Source organism: Porites lutea, chromosome 2 (genome assembly GCF_958299795.1).
Source record: "Porites lutea chromosome 2, jaPorLute2.1, whole genome shotgun sequence".
Lineage (NCBI taxonomy): Eukaryota > Metazoa > Cnidaria > Anthozoa > Scleractinia > Poritidae > Porites > Porites lutea.
The window spans coordinates 12,328,695-12,351,373 of record NC_133202.1 but is presented as its reverse complement, the minus strand read 5'-3'; the positions used below and the strand labels follow the sequence as shown (position 1 = coordinate 12,351,373).

General features: G+C 39.1%; 1 protein-coding gene across 1 annotated transcript; it reads left to right on the top strand.

Annotated features, from left to right (window-relative positions):
- Positions 1-396: 396 nt before the first annotated feature.
- On the top strand, positions 397-19,899 carry LOC140926632 (15-hydroxyprostaglandin dehydrogenase [NAD(+)]-like). Its single transcript, XM_073376352.1, has 8 exons — positions 397-517; positions 4,876-4,999; positions 5,726-5,832; positions 12,227-12,308; positions 13,097-13,176; positions 14,944-15,074; positions 15,471-15,598; positions 17,446-19,899. The coding sequence occupies exons 1-7, from the start codon at positions 425-427 to the stop codon at positions 15,577-15,579; spliced, it is 726 nt and encodes a 241-aa protein (XP_073232453.1). The 5' UTR covers positions 397-424; the 3' UTR covers positions 15,580-15,598; positions 17,446-19,899.
- The last annotated feature ends 2,780 nt before the right edge of the window (positions 19,900-22,679 follow it).

Genomic DNA, 22,679 nt, shown 5'->3' with positions numbered 1-22,679 from the left:
GGCCCATAGCATTGCCATAGGACGCAAAAAGCTGCAATCTTTGACTGGCCACAACTCGATTTCAAATCCTTGGGGATATGAATAAACGAAGACGGCCCGTGCAATAGTCAAAAGGGGCGAAGGACCCCTTCCCCTTCCCCAGATTCCCCTCTGGGTAATTAGCCTATGAACACTGAGGTCCCCAAACAGGTAGCAGGCAGGCCACAACTTCAGACAACTTTCGCCAAAAGTTCGTACGTAGCCCTGCTTCATTCGCCTGGGTAGCAGGGTAAGAAATGAATGCGTGACAAACGAACCACAAAGGACGTCTGCGGGGAGCCTGTTCACAGGCTACAGGGTAACTTTTCGGCCGGCCGGGTCTAGTTCTCAGGTCCCGCTCGTGAATTTCATTCTCAGAAGTGTGTATGTTGAAGATTATACTGTGATGAAAATATCAGGTTGTGTGGCGATAGTGACAGGTGGAGCTTCAGGGATAGGACGTGGACTTTGTGACGTACTGCTGCAGCGTAACGCCAAGGTAAGCTTATTTATTTCGTTGGATAACCGCGAACGAATGAAGCAGGGCTACGTACGAACTTTTGGCGAAAGTTGCCTGAAGTCTCTGCTTCAAAGCGGGGGTAACTGCGAAGCAATGGATTTGAAAATGATGTTTTATTTATTATTCCTATGCAAATAAAACTCATGGGTATCCGATCTAGCTGGTAGTGATAGTGACTTGTACTGTTAAATAGCGAAATTACGGATTCCTTGTGTTTAAAGCTAAGACTTTCAGTCTTGTTGAAATCGGGCATTGCAAGTTCTAGCTCCCGTCCCTCCTCCCTGGGGGAACTGCCCTAAGTTTTGCATCAGAGTGTCCCCCCCCCCCCCCCCACCCCTTTGATAAAAAGCTGGCTTTTGCAAAACATCGAGCAGTAGCATGGTTCTCAAATAAAGTAAACAGCCTTAGCCAGGGGGGGCATACCAAGCCTTTTTGCATTCTGAATAGGGTTCTCACTTGTCTTCTTGATACTTGTGTAAAATGATGGTAGTTAATTGACAAAAGTCAACATTGACTTCCTTAGATCATCAATTTTGATTGATTTTTGTAAGCAAGTGATCCATTGCCTCCTTTGTTTCCATGCAATCACTCGCTCTAGCTCTGTTATCCACATGATTGTAAACATCAAAAATAACGTCAGAAATGACTCGACTTTGTTGTTTTTTTTTTCTCTCTAAAAGTCCAGGCAGCCATGTGATTTCCTGCCAAATAAAACCTTGAGTTACATTTGGGTTGCCATACCTGTTGATTGAGTTATTTTACATTGGTGTGCCTGTGGTGTGGATGAATGGGTCGGTGGGCAAAAGTACGGTCACTTGACTGCCAAAATTTCTCAGATGCATAGGTCACCAAATTTTCTTACCCATGGTGCTCTGCCATGTACGCTTCACGCCCACGAGAGCTCTGCTAAAAAATGACTGAGGATTGGTTGATTTGTGTAAATAAAGTGTCCATTGTTTAGTTATGTTCACATGGCACGAGAGGAATTTTCAAACTTGCTGATAAATATGACCAGACACTTCATTCACATTTTTTTGACACAGAAGTTGAATGGTAGGTATTGAAATGTTTGCACTGTTCCGGTGGTTCCGTGTGAATGGAACAAATCTGCACAAATTTTCAACACCCAGACAAAAATTTATCCAGTGCTGTGTGAACGTGTATATAATCTCACTATAGCAGTCAACTGCAGAAAGATTTTCACAAAAATTTTACACAAGTTAAGAGAAAGGGGGGATCTGGATCCCCTTTAACACTCCCAGGGGTTTCAATAAGCACTGCCGGCCGAGGAAACGCGTCGGCTACTTTGCTCATAGAGGTCGGCTATCATAAAATCTGAATGTAAACGTACTTATGATGTGTTTTCCTAAAGGCCCACTGGTTTCACATTATGCTTTAGTCGTTTGAAGGCTACTTTTTCGGTCATTTTTTCACAAGTTTCTTTATAGGTTTATGCAGAATCTGTTTATGTGCAAAAGTACGTAATTTAGTTTTCACCAATTGTTCATTGCTTGTAGGAATTGATTGTGTGACTGATATTGATAAATTGAAAGCTACATTTTTTTTGAATGAAGAACAGGCTCTTTTGTCCTCAATTGCATTCCCCAGAATGCTGAAAATCACATTTTAGGGCTTTAAGATTTCAAAATTTTCTGTGTTAGAACATGCCCAGACTGCCCCCCCCTCCCCTAACCCCCCCCTCAAACTGCTGGCTACTTAAATTTTTATTGAAACCTGTGCTCTCCCCTGGGTATGCCCCTTCAGGCTGCCCTCCCTGAATCTCTGTTTATGACTTCACTCTGAATTGATTCCTCATAATTTTATGGTTTACAAGGAAATATCATGTTTTGTCGGGCCCTAAAATTATTATATAAGAGAAAAACGTCAGGTGGGTTTCTTTACTTAAATTCAAATGTGGATTTTTTTTAATAGAAGAAGGATAATTTTCCCAGTAGAATTGCAGAGACTCAAAATTAGCCAAAATGAAATATTTGCTGAGCTCTGTTCACAAATTAAGGCAATAATTAAACACATGATGGAATAAAATGGCTATGTGAACATTTAACACATAGACGGTTTATTAAACTCAGAATATCAGATCAAAATATAAATTTATACAAACTCTTACTAAACACCTATTGACTGCAAAGGTGTCAGGGCAATCAAACTGCAACAACACTTAAACATCACCACTGAACAAGAAAAAAGGCAGGAGCTAGGTCGATGGAAAAAGTTTGTGTGTTGATGAAATCAAAACCCAACATTCATAATTTATACGAAGATTCATGACTACAACGTTGACTACGACATTGTTTGTGCACGTAATGGCGGATTCAAAATTCAAAACGTTATCCTTGGTACCATGCTCCCAACTTCTCCTCATGCATTGGCAAATCATTAATTAAATGCATGGTTCAGCTGTTGCATATAAAATTTTTTTTGATCAAATAATATATTTGTTACTTGATCCAAATAGCAAATATGATCCACAGCTGAGGTGGAGTTCTTAATCCAAAACTGAATACTTTAGATACATGATACATGAGGTGCTTCTTTTATTACTATGGATCCGAAAAGGGTGAAAATTATTCAGCCAGCTGTAAGGGACCGGTCATAAAGTACAGGTGGGGGTGGGCTATGAAAAATTGGGAGCAGGCAACTATTTTTTGACACATTAAAAAGGGTGGGTCAGGAAAAATAATGCACTGCATCAGGGTTGGGTCATGTTAAATTATTCACATATCACTACAAATGTTAGTAAAATCTTTTTTAACAATGAATCTAATTTTCCACATTAATCCAACTTTATATGACAACAGGAATTCACATATTAAATATTTTGTTTCTATTTATGTACACTCTTTAAATCTGAAGAGTAGTCACTCGGGAAACTTTTTATAGTATAAAATCTAGAACAAAGCTTTACTGTGTGTTCATAAACCTAACTTATGTTAACATCTTTTTTAATGTCTTCTTCTAATCATCTTTAGTCATCTTTCACCATTACCATCACCCTCAGAAGCATTACCATCCTCCACCTCCTCCTCATTGTCATCATCATCATCATCATCAATATCATCTATAGCACTCAATACAACTGGTGACACGTTTGCTCTGATTGCTTCAATAGCATCCACTGTAAATTTACCTTTACTTATTGAAAGGTTTTAATCACCTACCATCTTTCTTTGTTAAGTTGTTAAGGCCTATCACACTACAATGATCAGAGGTTATAACTTCACCATAAGATGATGAGTGACTGATTGCAGAGAACACTCTCTCACAATTTTTCTCTGCTCTTTTATGGCGTCGCTTCCCAGCTATTGCTTTATTTTCTTTCACTCTTCTCCTTTTCGAGACGAATGTTTCTTTTGCAAAAGGATACATTCTCTTGTGTTTTTCTTTTTGGGCCTCTGTCCTCATCAAAGTCTGGTCAATGTTACTTTGGAATTCTGCAATCATTCCCAAGCATTTTTCATTGAAGCGTTGCCCACACTCTTGCCCACTGATGATTTTCCCAGACTTTTTAATAAACCACTGGGCATTCTCTTTCTGAATACTACTCTTCAGCTTCTCAGATTTCTCTTTCCAATCCTGAAGTTTTTTAATCTTGTGATTAATTGCTTGGGGTTCAGTAGGCTTTAAGGGTTCCTCTTCTGAATCGCCTTCTGGGATTGCTGCTTGCAATGACATAGCTGACAGCTGGCAGTGAAGGTCATACTAATGTACCTATCCACATCAGCGTTATTGGTTTTGGTTGGGGGGTGGGCCACTGAAAACCAGTACTCACAAAAAAAATTTTCATAGCCCACCCCCCCCCCCCCTGTACTTTATGACCGGTCCCTATTAAACTATTACTATATAGAAACAGTTTTGATTTATACATCAGTACTTTGTCTTTATAATTGTGACAGATCAAAATTAAATTCAGGTTATAATTGTTTAACTTAGGTTGACTCTAATGTCATCTCCTAGCCCTAATTCATGCATAATTAGGGCTAGAAGACAAAGGGAATTGGGAATCAACCTAGGTTGAAAAAATTTAACCTGAATACTATTTTAGCCAGTTACATTACTATGCTGCTCATTTCAAACCTGAGACAATTTGTGTTAAATGCATCTAAAACTCAATAATACTTCATAACTCAGTGGGTGTAAAACTGCATGATAGTACAAAACAAAGCCAAAAAATTGTTAGTTATGACATCATCATATTGATGGCAAGGAGAGGGGTGCTTGTTTGATATGGCTTAGGTAGTGGGGCCACCAGAGTGCGGGGCCACTTCATTTGTTGAGAAAATTATAGTTATAATAATACTTTCTATATTTTGATTTAGGTTGCTATTGTTGACCTCAATGAAGAAAGAGGCAAGGAAGTAGAGAGAATATTCAGTGAATCTTATGGAACAGGGTGTGCAAGGTTCATTAGATGCGATGTTTCCATTGAGGATGAATTGAAAGGTTTTATATGATTTTCTTACAATTTAGTAATAAAATCAGTATAGCACATGTTTTAGGTGATCAGTTCAGACACTAACTGTGCAAATTCCATCAAGAAGGGGCCAATTTAATAAATCTTTTACAAAGGTTAGTGTAATAAATATTTACAAGTCTGGCTGCTATTGTTTTTGTACTCTAAAACAATAGCTACACTTGTGAATTACACTGGTAAAAGTTTCTTTGGTTTGACCCCCAATTATAATATGTAATATAAGGTAACTCAAATGTAATCAGTTGATGGTATTAAACACTGGGAAATTGACCCGATGGTTAATATCCAGATCTTTGAGCAAGTTTGTCAGGACCGTTGCAGTTTCTTGAAACATTTTAATATTTACTTATTGCTACTTTTCCCTCTCCTTAATGAAGACTTAATGGGATGCTAGTGCATGCTAGCAGTGCATGTCTTAAAATGCATGTGCAGAGAGAACAGTTTAGATAAACAAAGGTGAATAGAACTTCAACTTGACAGAATTAAATAACAATTATTAATAATAACAATAATAATAGTAATAAAAATAGTAATAATGAGTTGATATAAATAACTATGACTTTGTCATGTAATAATTTCCTTGCATTCCACAGCGTGCATGCTGAACTTCATCATTATTATTATTATTATTATTATTATTATTATTATTATTATTATTATTATTATTATTATTATTATTATTATCATTATTATAGAGGCCTTCTCAAGAATTCTTTCTTTGTGGGGAAGACTCGACATTGTTTGCAACAATGCAGCTGTTCTTGATGAAGATGATTGGAATAAAACTCTAAATACAAACTTGGTAAGTTTAATTGTTCTTTTTATAGCTGCATTTCCATTGCAAAGCAAAAACAGCATACCCATCAGCCATGTCCCGTACTATCTCCCTTTTCAGTCAGTCAAATAACTGCATGGTCGTCAACTTATTAAAACTGAGTCTGCCACAGCCTATTTTGAGACACTTTACTGAAGTCGTCAAGGCAAACAAAATTAATAAACATTTCCACTGTAAGCCAGTGACAACCTGTAGGAAGAGACTGGGTGCAGAATTGTCTAATATATAGATTTAGCCAGGGCTAAAAGCGAAGCTCCTATTAACTCGAATTTATAATTTAAATCGAACAATAAACTTGCAATTGTATTCCACAAATCAGTTAACTTTACAGCACATTCATGTGACTTTTGAGGGAAAGGCTAAGTTATGTTGGAGAAAAATAATTTGCAAACAGTCCAAGCTAAGAGTGAACTTAATCTTAGATCGAGTTGATAGCCTTTATATACGTACACCCAAAGAATAGCAATCATCTTCGATCACATTTAAGAGCCATAATGGCTCTTGATCACAGTAGATCAGGCCTGGAAAACAAATTCTTGGAAAACAAATCAGGCCAATTTTTTTGCGTTCGACAAGTTTATAATTTACTTTACAAAATCTTGCCAACAAGTCTGGGGACGTGTAAACCAGCCTTTTATACTTTTTATACATCACATCTGTGGTGAAACAGTACCATGAGGCGCTGTTTTTATCATACAGACCTCGGACAGAATGCAGTATTTCACAATTTTGCAATACAAATTGCACTCACTCCCCGGACTCACTCAAGATTCAGGACGATCGAAGCACGCGTGTGCTTTTACTAAAAAAAATTCCAAAATCACCTACATATACGGCTAGCCGGTTCTCACTTTTGACAAGCGCCAAAGTCGACTGTTTAAATCAAGATTAATAGAGTAATACGCTTCAACGTGATAAAGAATTTGTTGTGTAATCTTCTTCGTTTGATACGCGCGGCATTTTGAGTACTCCTGCAAGCGATGTTCGTGAGCGACTGAAAACAAACGGGGCAGCGATTAAAATTACAAAAGAGACCACTAAAAATCAATAAAAGGAAAATAATTCGGTGAAACATATACAGAGACAACAATTTTCATTTACGAAGGCAAGTATTAAAGCGTCTCTGAAAATCCTTGCTTATGTTTTAAGCCGCCTTCCCGGTGTTTGCTTTTTTCAAAGATGAACTCGAGGCAAGAAAATTGCTCAAAGGTTTCTTTTACAGCCAGAATTATAGCTAAATATTCTTTGAAACGTTTTCTTTCTGTTTGCGGTGAGAAAATGTCTAAAGGCTTTTTAAAGTTCTATAAGCTTATAATCAAACCTGGTACTCGGTCAGATCATTGTCTCAAATTTTACAAACGTGCATAAACTAAATAGCCGCATAAACTGCGCCCGACTTCATTAAATTAGATATAAAAAAACAAACACCAAATACAATAATTACGCAGGCTTATCATTCGAGATGCACTGAAAACGATCAAGTAAGGCCAGAATCGCTTCAGACTTTTCAACCCTCTTATGCATCAAGCAAGGTGAAAAACGAAAACGATGCCATCCGAAATCAGATTTCCGACTTTGACAAGCGACGTATTTCTCAACCAAAACCCCAATAAACAAACTAGCTGTGAATAACAGAAAACTCTTGAAACTTCTTGATAGCAGCAGAATTTCATTTTGTACATCCAGTGGAAAAAGACAGTTAAAAACATCACAAGCTGACACAAAACTCTGTCAGCTTCAGCTCTCAAAGTAAACAAGTTTCAAGATGCTGCATAAATTTTCCGCATGAACTCACCTGTCAAATTTTGACCAATCAGAGCATAAGAATTGGACGTAGAGCGTGACCAGCGCGTGACCTTGGTGAGAAAAGTCAAAAGCAACTGGCATGTCTTCCAGGCCCGTAAAAACTGGCTGAATTCTAGCTTCCGAGGTCAGTTTGAAATCAAAATTTAAATTGTGCGGCACATACAAAACACAACATATTTCATATGAATGAAAAAAAAAATAAACTTGAGCCTGCGATCGATTGAAAACTAGTAACTTGTCAGCGGATAACTTCAAAAAGATACTCGACCTCGATGGGTCGACACCTGAGCCCGCGATATGGTCAGGTGATACTGATCAGCGGAAACCCTATTTTGACAGCTGTCAATTGATCACAACATTGATGTACAATGTGTGGGCAATATCAGTCTTCCTGTGCTCCCAAACTAGCTAGAAATTGTGAGATTAAACATTCGTTGCCCTGTAGCGCGGACGGACGGGCGGTGTACGGTCACGTGATTACCAAATTTTCTGGGATGGGTAGATTTACTTACCCATGGTGCTCCGCAGGTGCGCTTCGCGCGCCAGAGCTTCGCTAGGAACTATTTGAATTCCATAAGGTTTCAGTATACCAGTCTTCACTCTTTTTAACACTTTTCTTTTTACTCGTGAATCCTCACTGAGATCCTACAATACCGACTTCAAAAAGAGGGCATTAATAGATTGCTAGTCAGTGCTTGACTGCTTTCCTAATTCAGAAATCCAGACACTATTCAGAAAAGAACAGTGCACGCTAGGCGTGGTAGGACTCTGTATCACGTAGTACGCAGAAAGGAAGGGAGTAACTCCTTGAAGATGTCATCTTTGTAGGCTACAGCAGCTAGACTTACAAGGTCTGGCCCATTTTTTGCTGATCCTGTTGTTACCAAACTTATCAACCTATTGTTGCGCAGGTAACCCATTTTCCCTGAAGATAAAAATTCATGTCTTGGTCGTTTTTAGCCTGAATTTCATCCAATTACTTCGAGTCGTTAATACTCCCTCAGTAACGTCTGAATCGACCGGCCGTTAATGCCGTGCAATGACGTCACTTCTCCTGTGCTTTAATTCTGTTCATACAAAAAGTAAAACACGATTTTCAAGTGGCAAACCAAGAAAATCGTTGTACATATCGTTATAGCGGAGCTCTCGCGCGCGAAGCGCGCCAGCGGAGCACCATGGGTGAGAAAATGAAGTAATCTACCCATTCGAGAAAATTTGGTAACCACCTGAACGTAAACCGAGCGCGCGAGCCACCGTCCGTCCGCACCACAGGCATACCAATGTAAAATAACTCAATCAACAGGTATAGCAACCCAAATGCAACTGGAGGTTATTTTGGCGGGAAATCCCATAGCCACCGGCGTCTTGTAAAGCAGAGATAACTAAAGAGTCAATAAAGACGAAAACGGAAAGCGGAAATTGTTTCTGTATCCGTGTTGTCTAAAGTATTTAGCTTAGATTAATAGTCATGTTCGCAAATTTGGAATATAGAGCAGTAGAAAGACAGAGAAAAAGAGAAAGTAGGCGGCAAGATCAACGAGAAAAAGGGCGACAGAGATCTAGAGCGAGAGATAGAAAACAAATGAGACAATTTTTTGTTGAATGAACAACATGAAAATTTTGAAAAATGAGAAATGCTAGCCGCCACCATTGCAAGGTGAAAATGAGCAGCAGTGAAAAAAAGGGAACGAGAACATGTATGATATTCCCTCCGTAACACGTGTTACTAAGAAGTTTCTGGAAGTTTCACTTTATAGTCATGCAAAACTACGGCAAAGAAATGAACAAAAAAAGTGTGCTGCGCGTGTAAAGTTTTTTTTTTTTTGGCTAATTAGACCTATTGTTGTTTTTCACCGTTCTCTGGAATTGCCTTCGCCGCTTAGCATTACACGATTTTACATTTTGTTTGAACAAACTATAAATATTATTGAGAGCTTCGCTTTTAGCCCTGGCTAAATCTATATATTACATGATACAGAATTTCTTTACTCTTTTCGATCATAGAATTCGTGTTCAACGTTCAAACTATTAATACATGCAGTACTCTGAACCCGTTGTGATTCAATAATCATATTCGGTCGCAATCATGCAATGAAATAAATACACACACGGAACACTTAGTTAAAAAGGAGAAATATTTGTTTTAATTGAAAAGAAGCTATTTAGTCCTTAACGAGGAAAAAAAAAACAAAGAAACAAGGAAGAAAAGCTAACAGAATCATTACACTGGACAGGGAAAATAGCAAAATGGTCGAATTATAACTGTTGCATTGATCTCATAAGACTTCGCAGAGGGTAGCAAAGGGAAGTTCATGATCCCGTTTCACGTACAAATTTTGACAAATTTCACGTATCACGTGGGTTATAAACCGATTTTCACGAGTCATGAATGTCACCTGCTAATCAAAGTTGTTAAGAACCGAAACACAGCCATCATGGACCCCAATTCGCATTTTATTTGACGATCAGAATGTCGGTGGGGCGATCTTAAAGGGCGTTAACGAGCAGTCATGGATGTGGGAAACTCGTGTTTCCAGGCATGCGTTCAAATTGAAAACACGTTAACGCCCCCGATGTGACTTTTTTTTTTTAACAAGCTAGCGACTGAAGCCTCTGTGGCAAGCGAAGGTTAGTTTTTTGGTTAGTTTTACTCCTTTTCTCCCTTCGAGCGCGCGTGTGCCCTAGAAATTTCTCCCTTCGCCCTAACAAAACTGGTGCCTTATTCTGTGCAAGCTACAGCGAGTGTGACCTCCGAGGCCTTTCGTTAGGGTAATTCACTCGTTTTAACACGAAAACGAAGCAACAAGAGGATTGCCGAAGTGGACAATACTTAATCCCAAAGGTCACTGTTAGGGTCTGGTCTTTAGGTAGTATTTATCAACCATGACAAATGTAACGCAAATATTAAAACCAACGGCCCTGTTCAATTTATCTGTCCTATATCATTGATTTTTACGAAATGCGACAAATTATTCACCAGTCCCGCGCATATTATAAGATAAATCACACTTCACATGCATAACTGGTTTCACGGATCACGTTCCTTTTTTGGGAACTTTCACGCGTCACTCTCTCTGCTACTCTCTTCGCATAAACAAAATCACCGCGGAAACCACAAAGCGGTTCTAAATGAAAAACCTACCGACTCGCCGCAACGATTCTTCATTCGCAGTTCAATTTAGCGATTCAGTTTCGAAGACAAAGGCAATTTTTCTGTTTACGGTATTAAAAGATTATCGAAATGTTTGAACTCCACGCAAGAATACCAGGGATGCGATCCGCTGAATATCAACGACAATCGCGCTAAAATTTATCATAATTATGCGAATGTTTAGATAATCAACCAATCAAAATCACTACCCGGTTTTCGGGTAGTGATGTCACTGGACGGCATTAACGGCCGGTCGCCTCAGACGTTGCTGAGAGGAGAAAACGACTCGAAGCAATCGGATGAAATTCAGGGTAGGTCATTTTAGGCGTTACTACATTTGTATACAAAACCATCAGGAGGGTTCTCTAGAAGCACCAGCGAACACCAAAAATCACCATCTATATAGTCATCACGGAAAGGGCCAACTACTCACAGAAAATATTATTTTAAAGGAGAATAAAAAATCGACTGTGTGTTGTATAATTATTTTGTTTCTCGACACTTTGTTTGATGAAAAGAGATGCTTAATACAAAATGAAGCAAAATTGATGTGGGTCAAAAAAGGCGGCATCCTCATGGCTAAAATTCTTTCCTTGGTCGCTTGAAGTTCACTAAAATGAAAGTTTTAGGGGCCCCCACATTAAAAATTACCATGGGGGTATCCCTAGATTCCTCCAATGGAAAGGGGCTGACCCCTTCTTGCATATCTACCTCTACATGTGCATGAATGCCTTTCAATCTTATCAGATGGGACCCTGATCGTATCTATCGCCTGACTCCCGGTGTGGGCTTACAAGTTGCCTACTGAACATCAGTTTAACTGTCACCAAAACAGTCTTGTGCTGTTCATGCTGTTTACGGTAATTAACTGGGACCAGTTGCAAAAAACCTGAAGTATACCTCCCAACTTTTCCCATGTAAAATGCGACTGATTTTGATATTCATGTTTAACTGAATTTCTGAAACAGCCTGACAGCTTTGGAACAGTTCCGAAGACATTCCGACGTCTTCCGAACATTACCGAAGATGTTCCGATGATTTTCGAAGGTCACCGAATGCAGCGCTTAGAAGCGTCAAATTTCGGCACCATCTTGCCGAGATCACGTATATCTTAATACCGAGAGGAGGTATCGTGAGACGTTAACTTATTGCTTAGAGCTCAAATGTGACATGTAGCGCCGTTCACTGGGTTATTTTGGGTGGTGATTGACTTCATTTTTTCACGTTTAAGGTCACTGAACAAGTAGTCCACAAATATGAGTCTGCTCAAGTTTGGAGTTAAAATAAGGGGTTTGACTGAGCTGAATGTTACGTTTTCTGCAACTCGCCCCAGAAAGGTTGTTACTCCAAGTTGGATTCGTATTTTACTGATGTCTACCTCTTTTTGTTGGCAAAAATATTTAGGGTGGTGCCATTCATGGAACTCTCCTTGGTCTGGAACACATGAAGAGTGGATCTGTCATAATAAACACATCATCAACTGCAGGTACAGATCAGTGTGGAACCAACCGACTTCACTGAACTGAACTGAACTTAGAAGAAGGGAAGATTTTAAAAGGAAGGTGTCATATATACTGTTACAGTGGAACCTGTATAAGCTCGGTATAAAGTTACCCCCCCCCCCCCTCCTTAAATTAAGGGGGCAGTTTTCACGTTTTCACGTTGGTCTTTCTTTATTGAGATTTTTCCTGCGTTCGTCTTTGTTACTTTTACCGCGCGTTGGCCGGAGAACTACAACTTCAAGTCTTAGAAAATACAGTGAATGTTCTCTATTTTTTTGATTTAGTGAACTAGACTACAATAATTTATGCTACCTGTAATATTTCATAATGTCATGTTTATTCCACCGTTACAGTTTCAAGCCAGCAACTTTGTTGAAAATATACTTATATTAACATTCACTTCACTGATAAGCGATTGGTGAGAATTCTTGTCGAGCCCCCGGCCTCATGATATTGTCAAGTCGTAATATGTGCAAGTTTACAGCATTAAGTGCCGTTTACCTTTCCGCATTCAGGTCAGGTTTTAAAAACGTTTGTAAGAAATGCAATAAGAACCTTCAGCTTACAAAAAATTCGAATTGTAAGGCGTGGGGCTTGTAATTGAGTTAACAAGTCCGTCGAGAAACGATCCCCTGGATTATTTTTTAGTCAATGGATACTGGCAAGGAATAATTACAATAAAGAAAAACACTAACGACGAGCGAAATTATCAGTACATTTAACTATTATGTCATATCTTGATCTTTAGTTCATGACTTTGTTGCTTTGATAGGCCTTTCGGCGTGGAAACTTGCTCCTGTGTACTGTGCCACAAAGCACGGGATTGTAGCCTTTACTAGAAGTATTTCAAATGTGAGTGTTTCTCTGAAATATTGTGACAGAACATTCTTTTTCTTTTAGAGTAATTAGGCCCAGTGCAGACGTCGTGCTTCTGCCGTGCCGAACTAAATTCAGGAATGAAGTTCGACAAAAGCACGGCAGAAGCACGGCGTCTGAATCAAACTTTTGAATTAAGCTCGGCAAGCAATTAAGTTCGACAAGTGCTGCCGTGCTACACAGCTCTGGCACGGCAGCGATTCAAACGTCGGGCTTCTGCCGCGCTAAACAAAATTCATAAATTATATTAATGTATTTTGGCGAGATTGCGTTCCCACGGGGAGTTGTGAGAAGAATTGTTACGAGGCATCAGTAAATCCTAAATTTGGTTCGACTCTGGCACGACGTCTGAATCAAAGTTGTTTTCCTGTCGTGCTACAGTCGAACCAAATGACAATTAAGTTCGGCACGGCAGAAGCACGACGTCTGAACTGGGCCTAACTGTCAGTGTGTTGAGAAAAAGGCAGTTCCCATCTGATTTGCTTTCGAATAGCTCCCGCTTGGTGATTGGTTAAACTAAAACGTGCATCTTTATGAACCAATCAAATGAAACCAGCAGATTGTTCACTAGTAAGAGTGTTCCCGCGCTTAGCCCCTTCCACACTACATCAGATAAATTTGAAAGCACTACTTTATTCTTACGTTCAGGCCTACCGTCTTCACTAATCCAGGTAAACTGTCCACCGAAAACGGATGAATAGTGGATGAATATGACTTCAATTTAAAATACCTGCTTTGCGTTTTAGTGTCAATGGAAAACTTTTTGCAGAACGTAACTTTTTGAAAACGCTGACGTCTCCGGCAACGTTGCGTTTCCAGATTTATAGACATTTCCTTGCACGTCTTAGACAAATGTGTGGACGAAAAACATTTTATGCGTCTGTGTGCACGGGGCGTAAGCTAAAGCAAACAAAAAACGCTCACTCTGTGCTGAAATGTGACAAGAACTGTACCTCTTAAACCCCGTTTACACAGGTGCGGACAAACTGGATCAATTTAGGTCTCAGGGAAACTACCCACCCATCCCTCCCCTAAGCCATCACTTTGCCCTAAGCGAGAAGTAGATGTTAATGTTAGCTTAGGGGAGAGGTAGGTGGGCAGTTTCCCAGATACCTAAATTGATCCGACAAATTTTTGAAGGGACGAATTTTTCCCCTCTACACACGTTCACACGGAACCGTGCAAATTCTGTCACAGATTGCTGTACTGTTTGCCGTTCAAATACTTACACAGATCCGCGGATCCCTTGTAAGCGAATGGCGGGTTTTTTCCTTTTTAAAAAATTTTGTCCTCACCCATGTAAACGGGTCTCAAGAAAGGGTGTTAATTACATTTATAAGGATTAGTTCAGTCGGTAGAGCGCTTGACTACAGAGCGGGAGGTCGCGGGTTCGATTCCCGAGACCGGAGCAATACTCAGGGTCTTAAAATAACTGAGAAATGAAGGTACTCCTTTTGCACTGCAACTGTGGCTGGACCTTCTCGTGGCTCGGATGATCACGTAAAATGGCGGTCCCGTCAAAAATAGTGTCCCCAATTAGTACTTTCGTGCTAAATACATTGACACTCAAATAAAGCGCTTTTTTTATATAGCCGTCACTTTTACTCGTTGAAATTGTTAATTGTTTTTTGCCTTCAAGACAATTGCGACGGCTATACGCGTGTACTACAAGCGAATACACCCTAAGAGGTAACTAACATTATTGCCACTAAAGAACCTTTTCTCTTTTTTTTGTCAATGAAGGCAGCTATAAGAGATCAAGGAATCCGTGTGAACTGTATCTGCCCTGGAAGAACGGACACTGAAATGGACTTTCCTAGACACAAACTAAGAAAGGAGGAAATTGAAGCACAAGATAGCCTCCCCAAACAACCGTAAGTTTGTCAGAATTAGTTTAATTCATTTTTTTTCTAGCTGTTCCTTGCGTAACTTTTTGTTTTGTTTTTCCTGTGCTGGAAATAACTATATTTTGAAACATTTAAAATTGATTAAATACTACCATTAACCCGTTGTGGAGGTATATAAGCCAACCCCTAACCGTAAAAGCCGCCACCTCATCATGCCACTCGTATGCGCATGCATAGAGAGTTCTTCGGGTCTATGCTTCAGTACCACAGAGAACAGAACACAGAAGCTTCTACGGGAAAAGGTCATAAAACGACTCTGAAGTAAAAAGTTTCACACAACGTGAAAAAGTTTAACTCTAGGATTGGGAGCTTTGGTATAATCCTAGCTTTGTTTTTTGTTCTGCTTTGTTTTGTTTTTAATAGGATTTCTGCTGTTACCAAGGGCATTATCGAACTGATTGAGGACGACACTAAAATAGGAGAGGTTTTAGTTGTGTGTGAGACGGATGGAACCAAGTACAAGCTGTTTTAGATACACAGGATTCAATAAGGTACGTTTCCTTCTGCGTTGAAGGCAAATTGGCTTAGTTTAAGCGACTTCTTTTGCTTTGCACGTAACAGTGTTTTATCATTCTGGCACTGGCCAGTACTTTCAATTGAAAATTAATATTGCAAATGGTATGGAGTTGAGTGGAGACTGTACTCAAAAAAGGTAACACTTGAAAGTTATAAAGGGCACTGATAAACTTGTGGTCCTCAAATAAATACTGGAAATCCTCTATTCAGATCCCCCTCTCAAATAATCCCTCTCCCCTCTTCAGCAGAAGCAGCTTATTACGCCCCCTCTCTTTAAGCCCCTCTTCCCCTTCCCCAATATTATGAAACGATAGACTATATTAATTAATCACGAATGTAACACTTCGTGTTGGACAGATCGCGTATGGTTCTGATGCAAGTGCTGGAAGTTTTTGATCTTCGAATGAACTCCAATTTTATGTTCCTGAACTTTTCCATTTTTTGTTCTCGTTCTTTTTTACAATTGATACCATCATCTTTGCCAAATTTAATATACTCCCTTCTCTCAAATGAGACCCCCGTCTCTACTCACCCGCCCACCCCTCAAACCTGACCCCGAGGGTCTAGAGCTTTTACTGCCCTGGTATTTTCAACTCCCTTCTCGGTTTATGAACAAATATCCTGTCTTATGTTTCGGTATACAATTTAACCCACTTTACGAACACCCGCTTGATACGGAAACCTCATTGTTACGGACATTTTGCTTTGTCCCTGGGGAAAAAAACCTTTGTATTTTGTTTATTTAACTTTAGAAAGTTCAACCAACCCGCTTAAGAGGACACCCCGTTAGTACGGACACTTTCTATGGCCCACTCAGTGTCTGTATTAACGGGGTCTGACTGTATTACATGGAAACACTGTCTCACAAGCTTGTAAGGATAGAGAGCTTAGAGCTCTGACTTCGATAGTCCGGACATCAACCGGAAGTTGTTTTCGTAATATTGCCACATACGATTTGTGACGTCAGCGCTTTATGCAAGGAACATGAAAAAAAAAAAAACATGCCGAGCTTCTCTTGGAAGAGGTGAAAGTGTACCCTGAAACAAAGCTTGCCAGGAACTTCTGGTTGCTGTTCGTACCTCTGGTAAGTCAAAGTTCTCGGTGTTAAGAACATTGCGCCCAGTGATTGTTATTAGTACATAGTCAGATTTTTTCTTGTTATACTAAGCAGGCCCTTTGTAGTCAGTCTGCTGAGTGGTCTTGGCAAGTGAGGATGGACAGGTTCGACCACGAGATCGGAAAAAGCAAACTGACAAGCAAACAAATTACCTTCACCTTGTAATAGCCCTTTTCACTCTCATGATCAGCACCTACGTTGGTTTGAAGAAACAAAAAAATAAAGTGGTGCATAAAGAAAGAATTCAACTCTTTCATGTTTGGTACGGTACACCAATATGGCCACCACTTCATTGCGCGTAAAAATGACGCGACAGTGGAAATCTACCTTAACTGACTGACTTGCTGACTGAGTAATGGACGATCTCACGATCTTAATCTTTTTACCGATAGCCCTTCTCTGTCCGGGTGACCACCCGCCGACCAACAAGCTTAAGACATTAGACTACGCCGGAGATGGCCAACATCTTGATCAATAGAGCGTTTTCACTCACGTGACCAGCATTTATGCAAATTTATTGAAACAGAAGGAAGCTTTTACATAAGAAAAGAGTTCAACTCCCTCAGGATTTGTTCGGTACACCAACATGGCCGCCGTTTTATTGTTTTGGAACACCAATATGGCCGCCGTGACGTCATGTGAAAACGCCCTATAGGTTCTACCATTATACATGTACAATCGTACTTTCTTTTTTTTTTCTTGCAGAAGTTGACCATTTTGCACCAGGTGCTCATGCTGCGGTCGGTTATCATAGCTGATCACAAGAGAGAATAGAATGAACAGAAGAAGGAAGAATGAAAGAGTAGAATGAATAGAATAGAATAGAGAGAATGCTGATCACCATTGCAGCTCTAACTAGTAACTGCTGTAGAGAAAACTACGAAGTGAGGAGCCCATGTACGGCTGCATATATTTGACATTCATCCCGAACGTTAGGAATTGTAACAAGCTCTTGTGTGCTCCAATGTTAAGTAAACAGTAAAGACGAGAAAGACAGAAATACTTTAAGATTCGATCCTAGGATATTGCAAAAGTTGCACGTTGTACTGGAATTTATCTTTCTTAACGTAACAAGCACTGAAAGGAAACATGTTAATACACGTCGAATTATTAAGGCTAGATAGTGATTTAAGTATGTTAGATAAGAAACGACGAAGCAGGAGTTTACAATGGCGAGCTGAAGTTGGCGAGCCATTGTAAATGCCAGATCCGGATCGATCCATAAATTTCGTTGAATTAAAACAGTCACACAGAAGCGAACTGCATCAAAAGTTAGTGAATATTGATTCGCTGGGTAGTAGTTTGCATAAAAAGTTTTTACTGTTTAGTATATAATAATCCCAGTTAATTTGTATGAAGTTTTAAAGCTAGAGCCCGGGAGGGGGGAGGGGGTGTACTTGAGTTAATTTTTGCTGGGTATGTGCCGCTGGCCTCTCGGAGCCCCTAGCCCATTGTAGTCTATTCTGTGGCCAATTATAGACCCCATCTTAGTCACTTTTAGGCAAATGTGTAATTTTCGCGATTCCAACTTAGTCATTTTCTATTTATCCCAACTTAGTCACTTTCTATTTATGTATCTACTTTACTTTTCACCTAAAGTACAAAAGTACATTGTGGTACGTTTGCTAACCGTAAATATGAAGAACTGTCTTACCGCAAAAATCAGAAAATGTGCGACCCCATTCTAGTAACTCTATTGAAAATGCGACCCTAGTGTAGTCACTCCAGTCGTGAAAATGCGACCCCATCAAGCGGCACATCCCCATTAGCCTCCTCTTATAAGGAAGTACCACCCTTCCCCCGGGAGCTAGAGGTGCATGCACAAATCAGCAGTCAAAATCAACAACAAAATGACCGAAGCTTGTCCGTGTTACACTGGAGTTAAGCAAGGTTGTATGTTATCACCCACCCTTTTTAATTAGTGATCTACCCGAATTTTTAAATTCACCAAGCTCAACCGATATTCTGCTTGATTACTCTGAAAGACCTATAAACACTCCTCAACAAGTTGGAATCCTACTGCGAGAAAACTGAACTATCTATAAATCTAGAAAAAACAAAAGTCATGATCTTTAATAATTGTGGCAAGTCCTTAAATAACTACTCGTTTAAGTATGGAGTAAATAAACTAAACAATGTTAAATCTTTTAAAAATCTTGGAATGACACTGAGCCCGTATGGAAATGTTGGTTTAGCTAGAGAAGAGTTACAAAAGTTGTGCTTAAGGCACTTTATAAACTAAGAAAAGAGATGGGTGACAACTTTAGAGAAAATATTATGCTGAGAATTAAGCTATTCGATGCTCTGATATCCCTCATACTTCTCTACGTAAGTGAAATTTGGGGTGTTGACTCTAACGACCAAATAGAAAAAGATCCCGCAGAATTGGTTCAAATTAAATTCTTGAAATGGTTGCTAGGTGTAAATAAATACTGCAGCAACAATGTATGTAGGGCTGAAACAGGAAGATTCCCAATAAAAATCGAAGCACAATATAGGAATTTTAAGTTTTGGATAACTCTAACCAAACATCCAAAACACAAATTATCACAGGTGGTTTATAATGATATGAAGTCGAGGATGAATAAGGAATTATGGAGCCAAAAAATCAAAGGCCTATTAGACCAAATAGGGTCAGGATACCTCTGGACAAAAGCACATGAAATGACATAGGAATCTTGAACATTATCAAACAAAGACTGAAAGACATCGAATTACAAAGATGGTTAAGGGACGTAAACAATGACGTAAGAAAAGACGCCAACCAAAAGAACAAACTAAGAACCTTCCGAAAATTTAAAACAATAGAAAATTATAAATGTGAAGATTATCTCCGTCAGGTCACCAACATCCGACACCGGATAACTAACTAAACCCCGTCTAAGTAATCACAAATTGGCGATAGAGACAGGTCGGTATGTAAGACCTTATAACAAACCGGAAGAGAGGATCTGTCCTATCTGTAAAAAAGACGTAGAAGATGAAATACACTTTTTAACTCTGTGCCCTGCGTATCAAGAAAAAAGACGTACTTTATTTGAATACTTAAACAAAGAATACAGAATATCAGTAAACTGAATGACCCAGATGATGTTTTTCTGTTGTTAATAAACCCTCCGAGCAAGAACAAACCAGTGCAAAAGTTAATTGCAAAATACGTATTCGACTGCTATGAGTGCACTAGCACTAGTGTGCAATTTGTGTTATGATTTTAAGTTATTTGGATAAAGTCGATGTACATAGGACTGTATAAGGCTCCAAATAAAGCATTGTCTTTTCTTGTCTTGTCTTGTCTTGCACATGTGACTCAAATACTACCTATTGATTGGCCATTATAGTTTCGATGAATAACTAATGAATTTTATAACTTGAGCAATATGAACTCAAGGTGTTCAGTAACATTTATGGTTAGTTTTTTACAACTGTATCAAAGAAAATTGAGTCTGCCGTTATAGAATGATTTTACTTGACCCGTGAAATAGGGAGTAGAATACTAGATATCTGTCACATAACTCCAACTAGAGCAACTATAGTGCAAAAGTGTACTAAATATGTAAAATACGCGGGGTGTTTTCCCATGGGTAACTTTCATTCATTCATTCATTCATTCATTCATTCATTCATTCATTCATTCATTCATTCCTTCCTTCCTTCCTTCCTTCCTTCCTTCCTTCCTTCCTTCCTTCCTTCGTTCATTTATTTATTTTTCCATTAACTAGAAATACAACAACATCATACAGAAATACATTAAAGATAATATACAATATTCCCACTAAATTATTTACAAGATCAATTGTGGTAAAGGCAGGGAAGCCTATATAGAAGCGGGGGGCTTATAAACTATAGGCTTTCTGGAACTATAGGGTAAACCATACAAGTTAAGGGTACTGAATGAAAATTTGGATTGATTAAAAAAAAAGAAAGAAAGAAGAGAAAAAAGAAAAGGTGTGCAGCTCAACAAAGAGTCAATTTAACTAAGAAAGAAGGAATTTTTTAAGTCTTTTGCCAAACAAACTGACACTTTCACTGTTTTGAATTTCCCGACTTAGCGAGTTGAAAAACGTAGGACCTTGAAACCGAATTGAGAACTTGTCCTTTATTTGCGGCAGGCACGAATAGAACCATCAAATAAAAGACGATTTGTTTGGCAAAAATCATTTTATTTTCAGCGTTTTCGCTTACAAATACTATCAGCTGAAAAAAAATGAACAAAAGGAAATTTACAGTTCAATGTTTAATCCTCGTCGCTACTGTCGCTATCGAATTTATCTAGGATGCGTTTTATTTTACTCATCATTTTCACAGCCTTGCCACAAATCTCCATGTTGGCCTCCTCCGATGTCCTCTGTCGCTTCCTGGAGCACTTTTTGTCAGCTTTGTCCTGTTTTGGCCAGGCGCCGTGCGGGATTCGCTTCCTCCTGGGAGATCAGCATCGGCATCGGTGCCTGAACTATCTTCGTCAAGACATGCTGCCTGGCTAAATTTCGCGGATTTTCGCTCTTCTGGTGACTTATATTGCGTATCGCATCCTGTTATCCACAATAGTCTGTGACATCGCCGTCTTATTTGTACTTGTCGTGGTCAGTCAGCTGTTTAGCTTTTTGGAGGTGTTGGGGAAACAATTCGTGTCATTAATCCTTTTGATCGATGATTCTCTTGGGGTAGAACGATAGTATGCCGTGATGCTTTTCGTTCTTCGTAAAATTTCCAGCTGGTCAATGGGTCAATGATGATGTATGATGATCGATATTGAAAAATGGAAACACACGTGAGTTGCAATATATGTCTCTGTAAAAAGTAATTTGCAGATAAAGCAAAATAAAAATCTTTCAAAAACTGAATTCTTTTGATACTTCAGTCTTAAAAATAATGACTGCGAATAGATGCCGCTGAGTTTTCAAAAAAATGTCAGGGGGAAAATTGGGAAAATGTCGGCATCTTACAGCGTTTGCAAAAAAAGTGCATTTTCCGTCTACTTTAAGTATCTTTTAAAGCCCCGCCCAGGTTTTATTTTTTAAAACTTCTTCTACGATCTTTGACTTGCTGGTAAAAAAAAAATATATTCGCGCTGCACTGCCCCATAAATGCCGCGAGGCCGCATAGGGATTAACAGACAAAAAAAAAAACAGAAAGCTTACCCGTGCGTCTAAAAGATCATGACATATTTTGTGGATCTTTCTGCTATTGTGACTCATTAGCACATGGTATTGAAGTTATGTGAAAGATCTCTACTAGGCACTATTATGCACTAATTCCTTTGTCTTCTTTTGTTTATTTGTGGCTATTTTTCACTATTTGTTATTATCTGTTTCACGGTTGAAGTAAAATCACTCTAACTTGCTCTCCGACCATACACTGTTTCGTGCCGTATATATTTCCTTGTCTTCAATTGAGGCGCACCTCAACAGAAGTTTTAAGCTTTTGCTCTACGCCAGATTCTTTCGCGTAAAACCGCGTTCTTATGTAATGTAGCGGAGGTTAAACTCAATAGCGGGTTTCCTTCGATTCGAGTTCCGAACTCACACCTTGACAATACAGTAAAAACATGCGAGTACGAACCCTTCAATTTCCCAAGTTAGCCTTAACAGGTTCTTACATGAATGGTAATCTGCCCAAAAGTAGGCTATTTAGTTTCTTAAATAAGTTATTAGTTTCTGAAGAACAAAACCAAAAAGCTTAATGAATGAATGTTGACCAATATCTTTTTTGCCTTAGTGAAAAAAAGGAACCTGTTTCAAATTATTTTTAGGTTAAACGGGTTCTTGCAAAGAGGTGGCCTTTTTAACAGATCTTAAAAGCCCTGTTGTTACTCGCAGGTCCTTTCTGCATTTCATTTGAAAAATATAATTACTGCTCGTTGTTTTCGTGCTTTAGACACAGTGCTAGTGTGCAGGCACGCGGGGCGAAGGTTTTTCGCTTGACCTACAAGGCCATAATTG

Bases quoted from the DNA above. Each gene is read 5' to 3' on its own strand.
- LOC140926632 (XM_073376352.1), top strand. From the start codon at position 425: ATGAAAATATCAGGTTGTGTGGCGATAGTGACAGGTGGAGCTTCAGGG. The intron at 5,000-5,725 runs GTTTTATATGAT...TCATTATTATAG, and splicing joins CATTGAGGATGAATTGAAAG to AGGCCTTCTCAAGAATTCTT. The intron at 12,309-13,096 runs GTACAGATCAGT...TTGCTTTGATAG, and splicing joins AAACACATCATCAACTGCAG to GCCTTTCGGCGTGGAAACTT.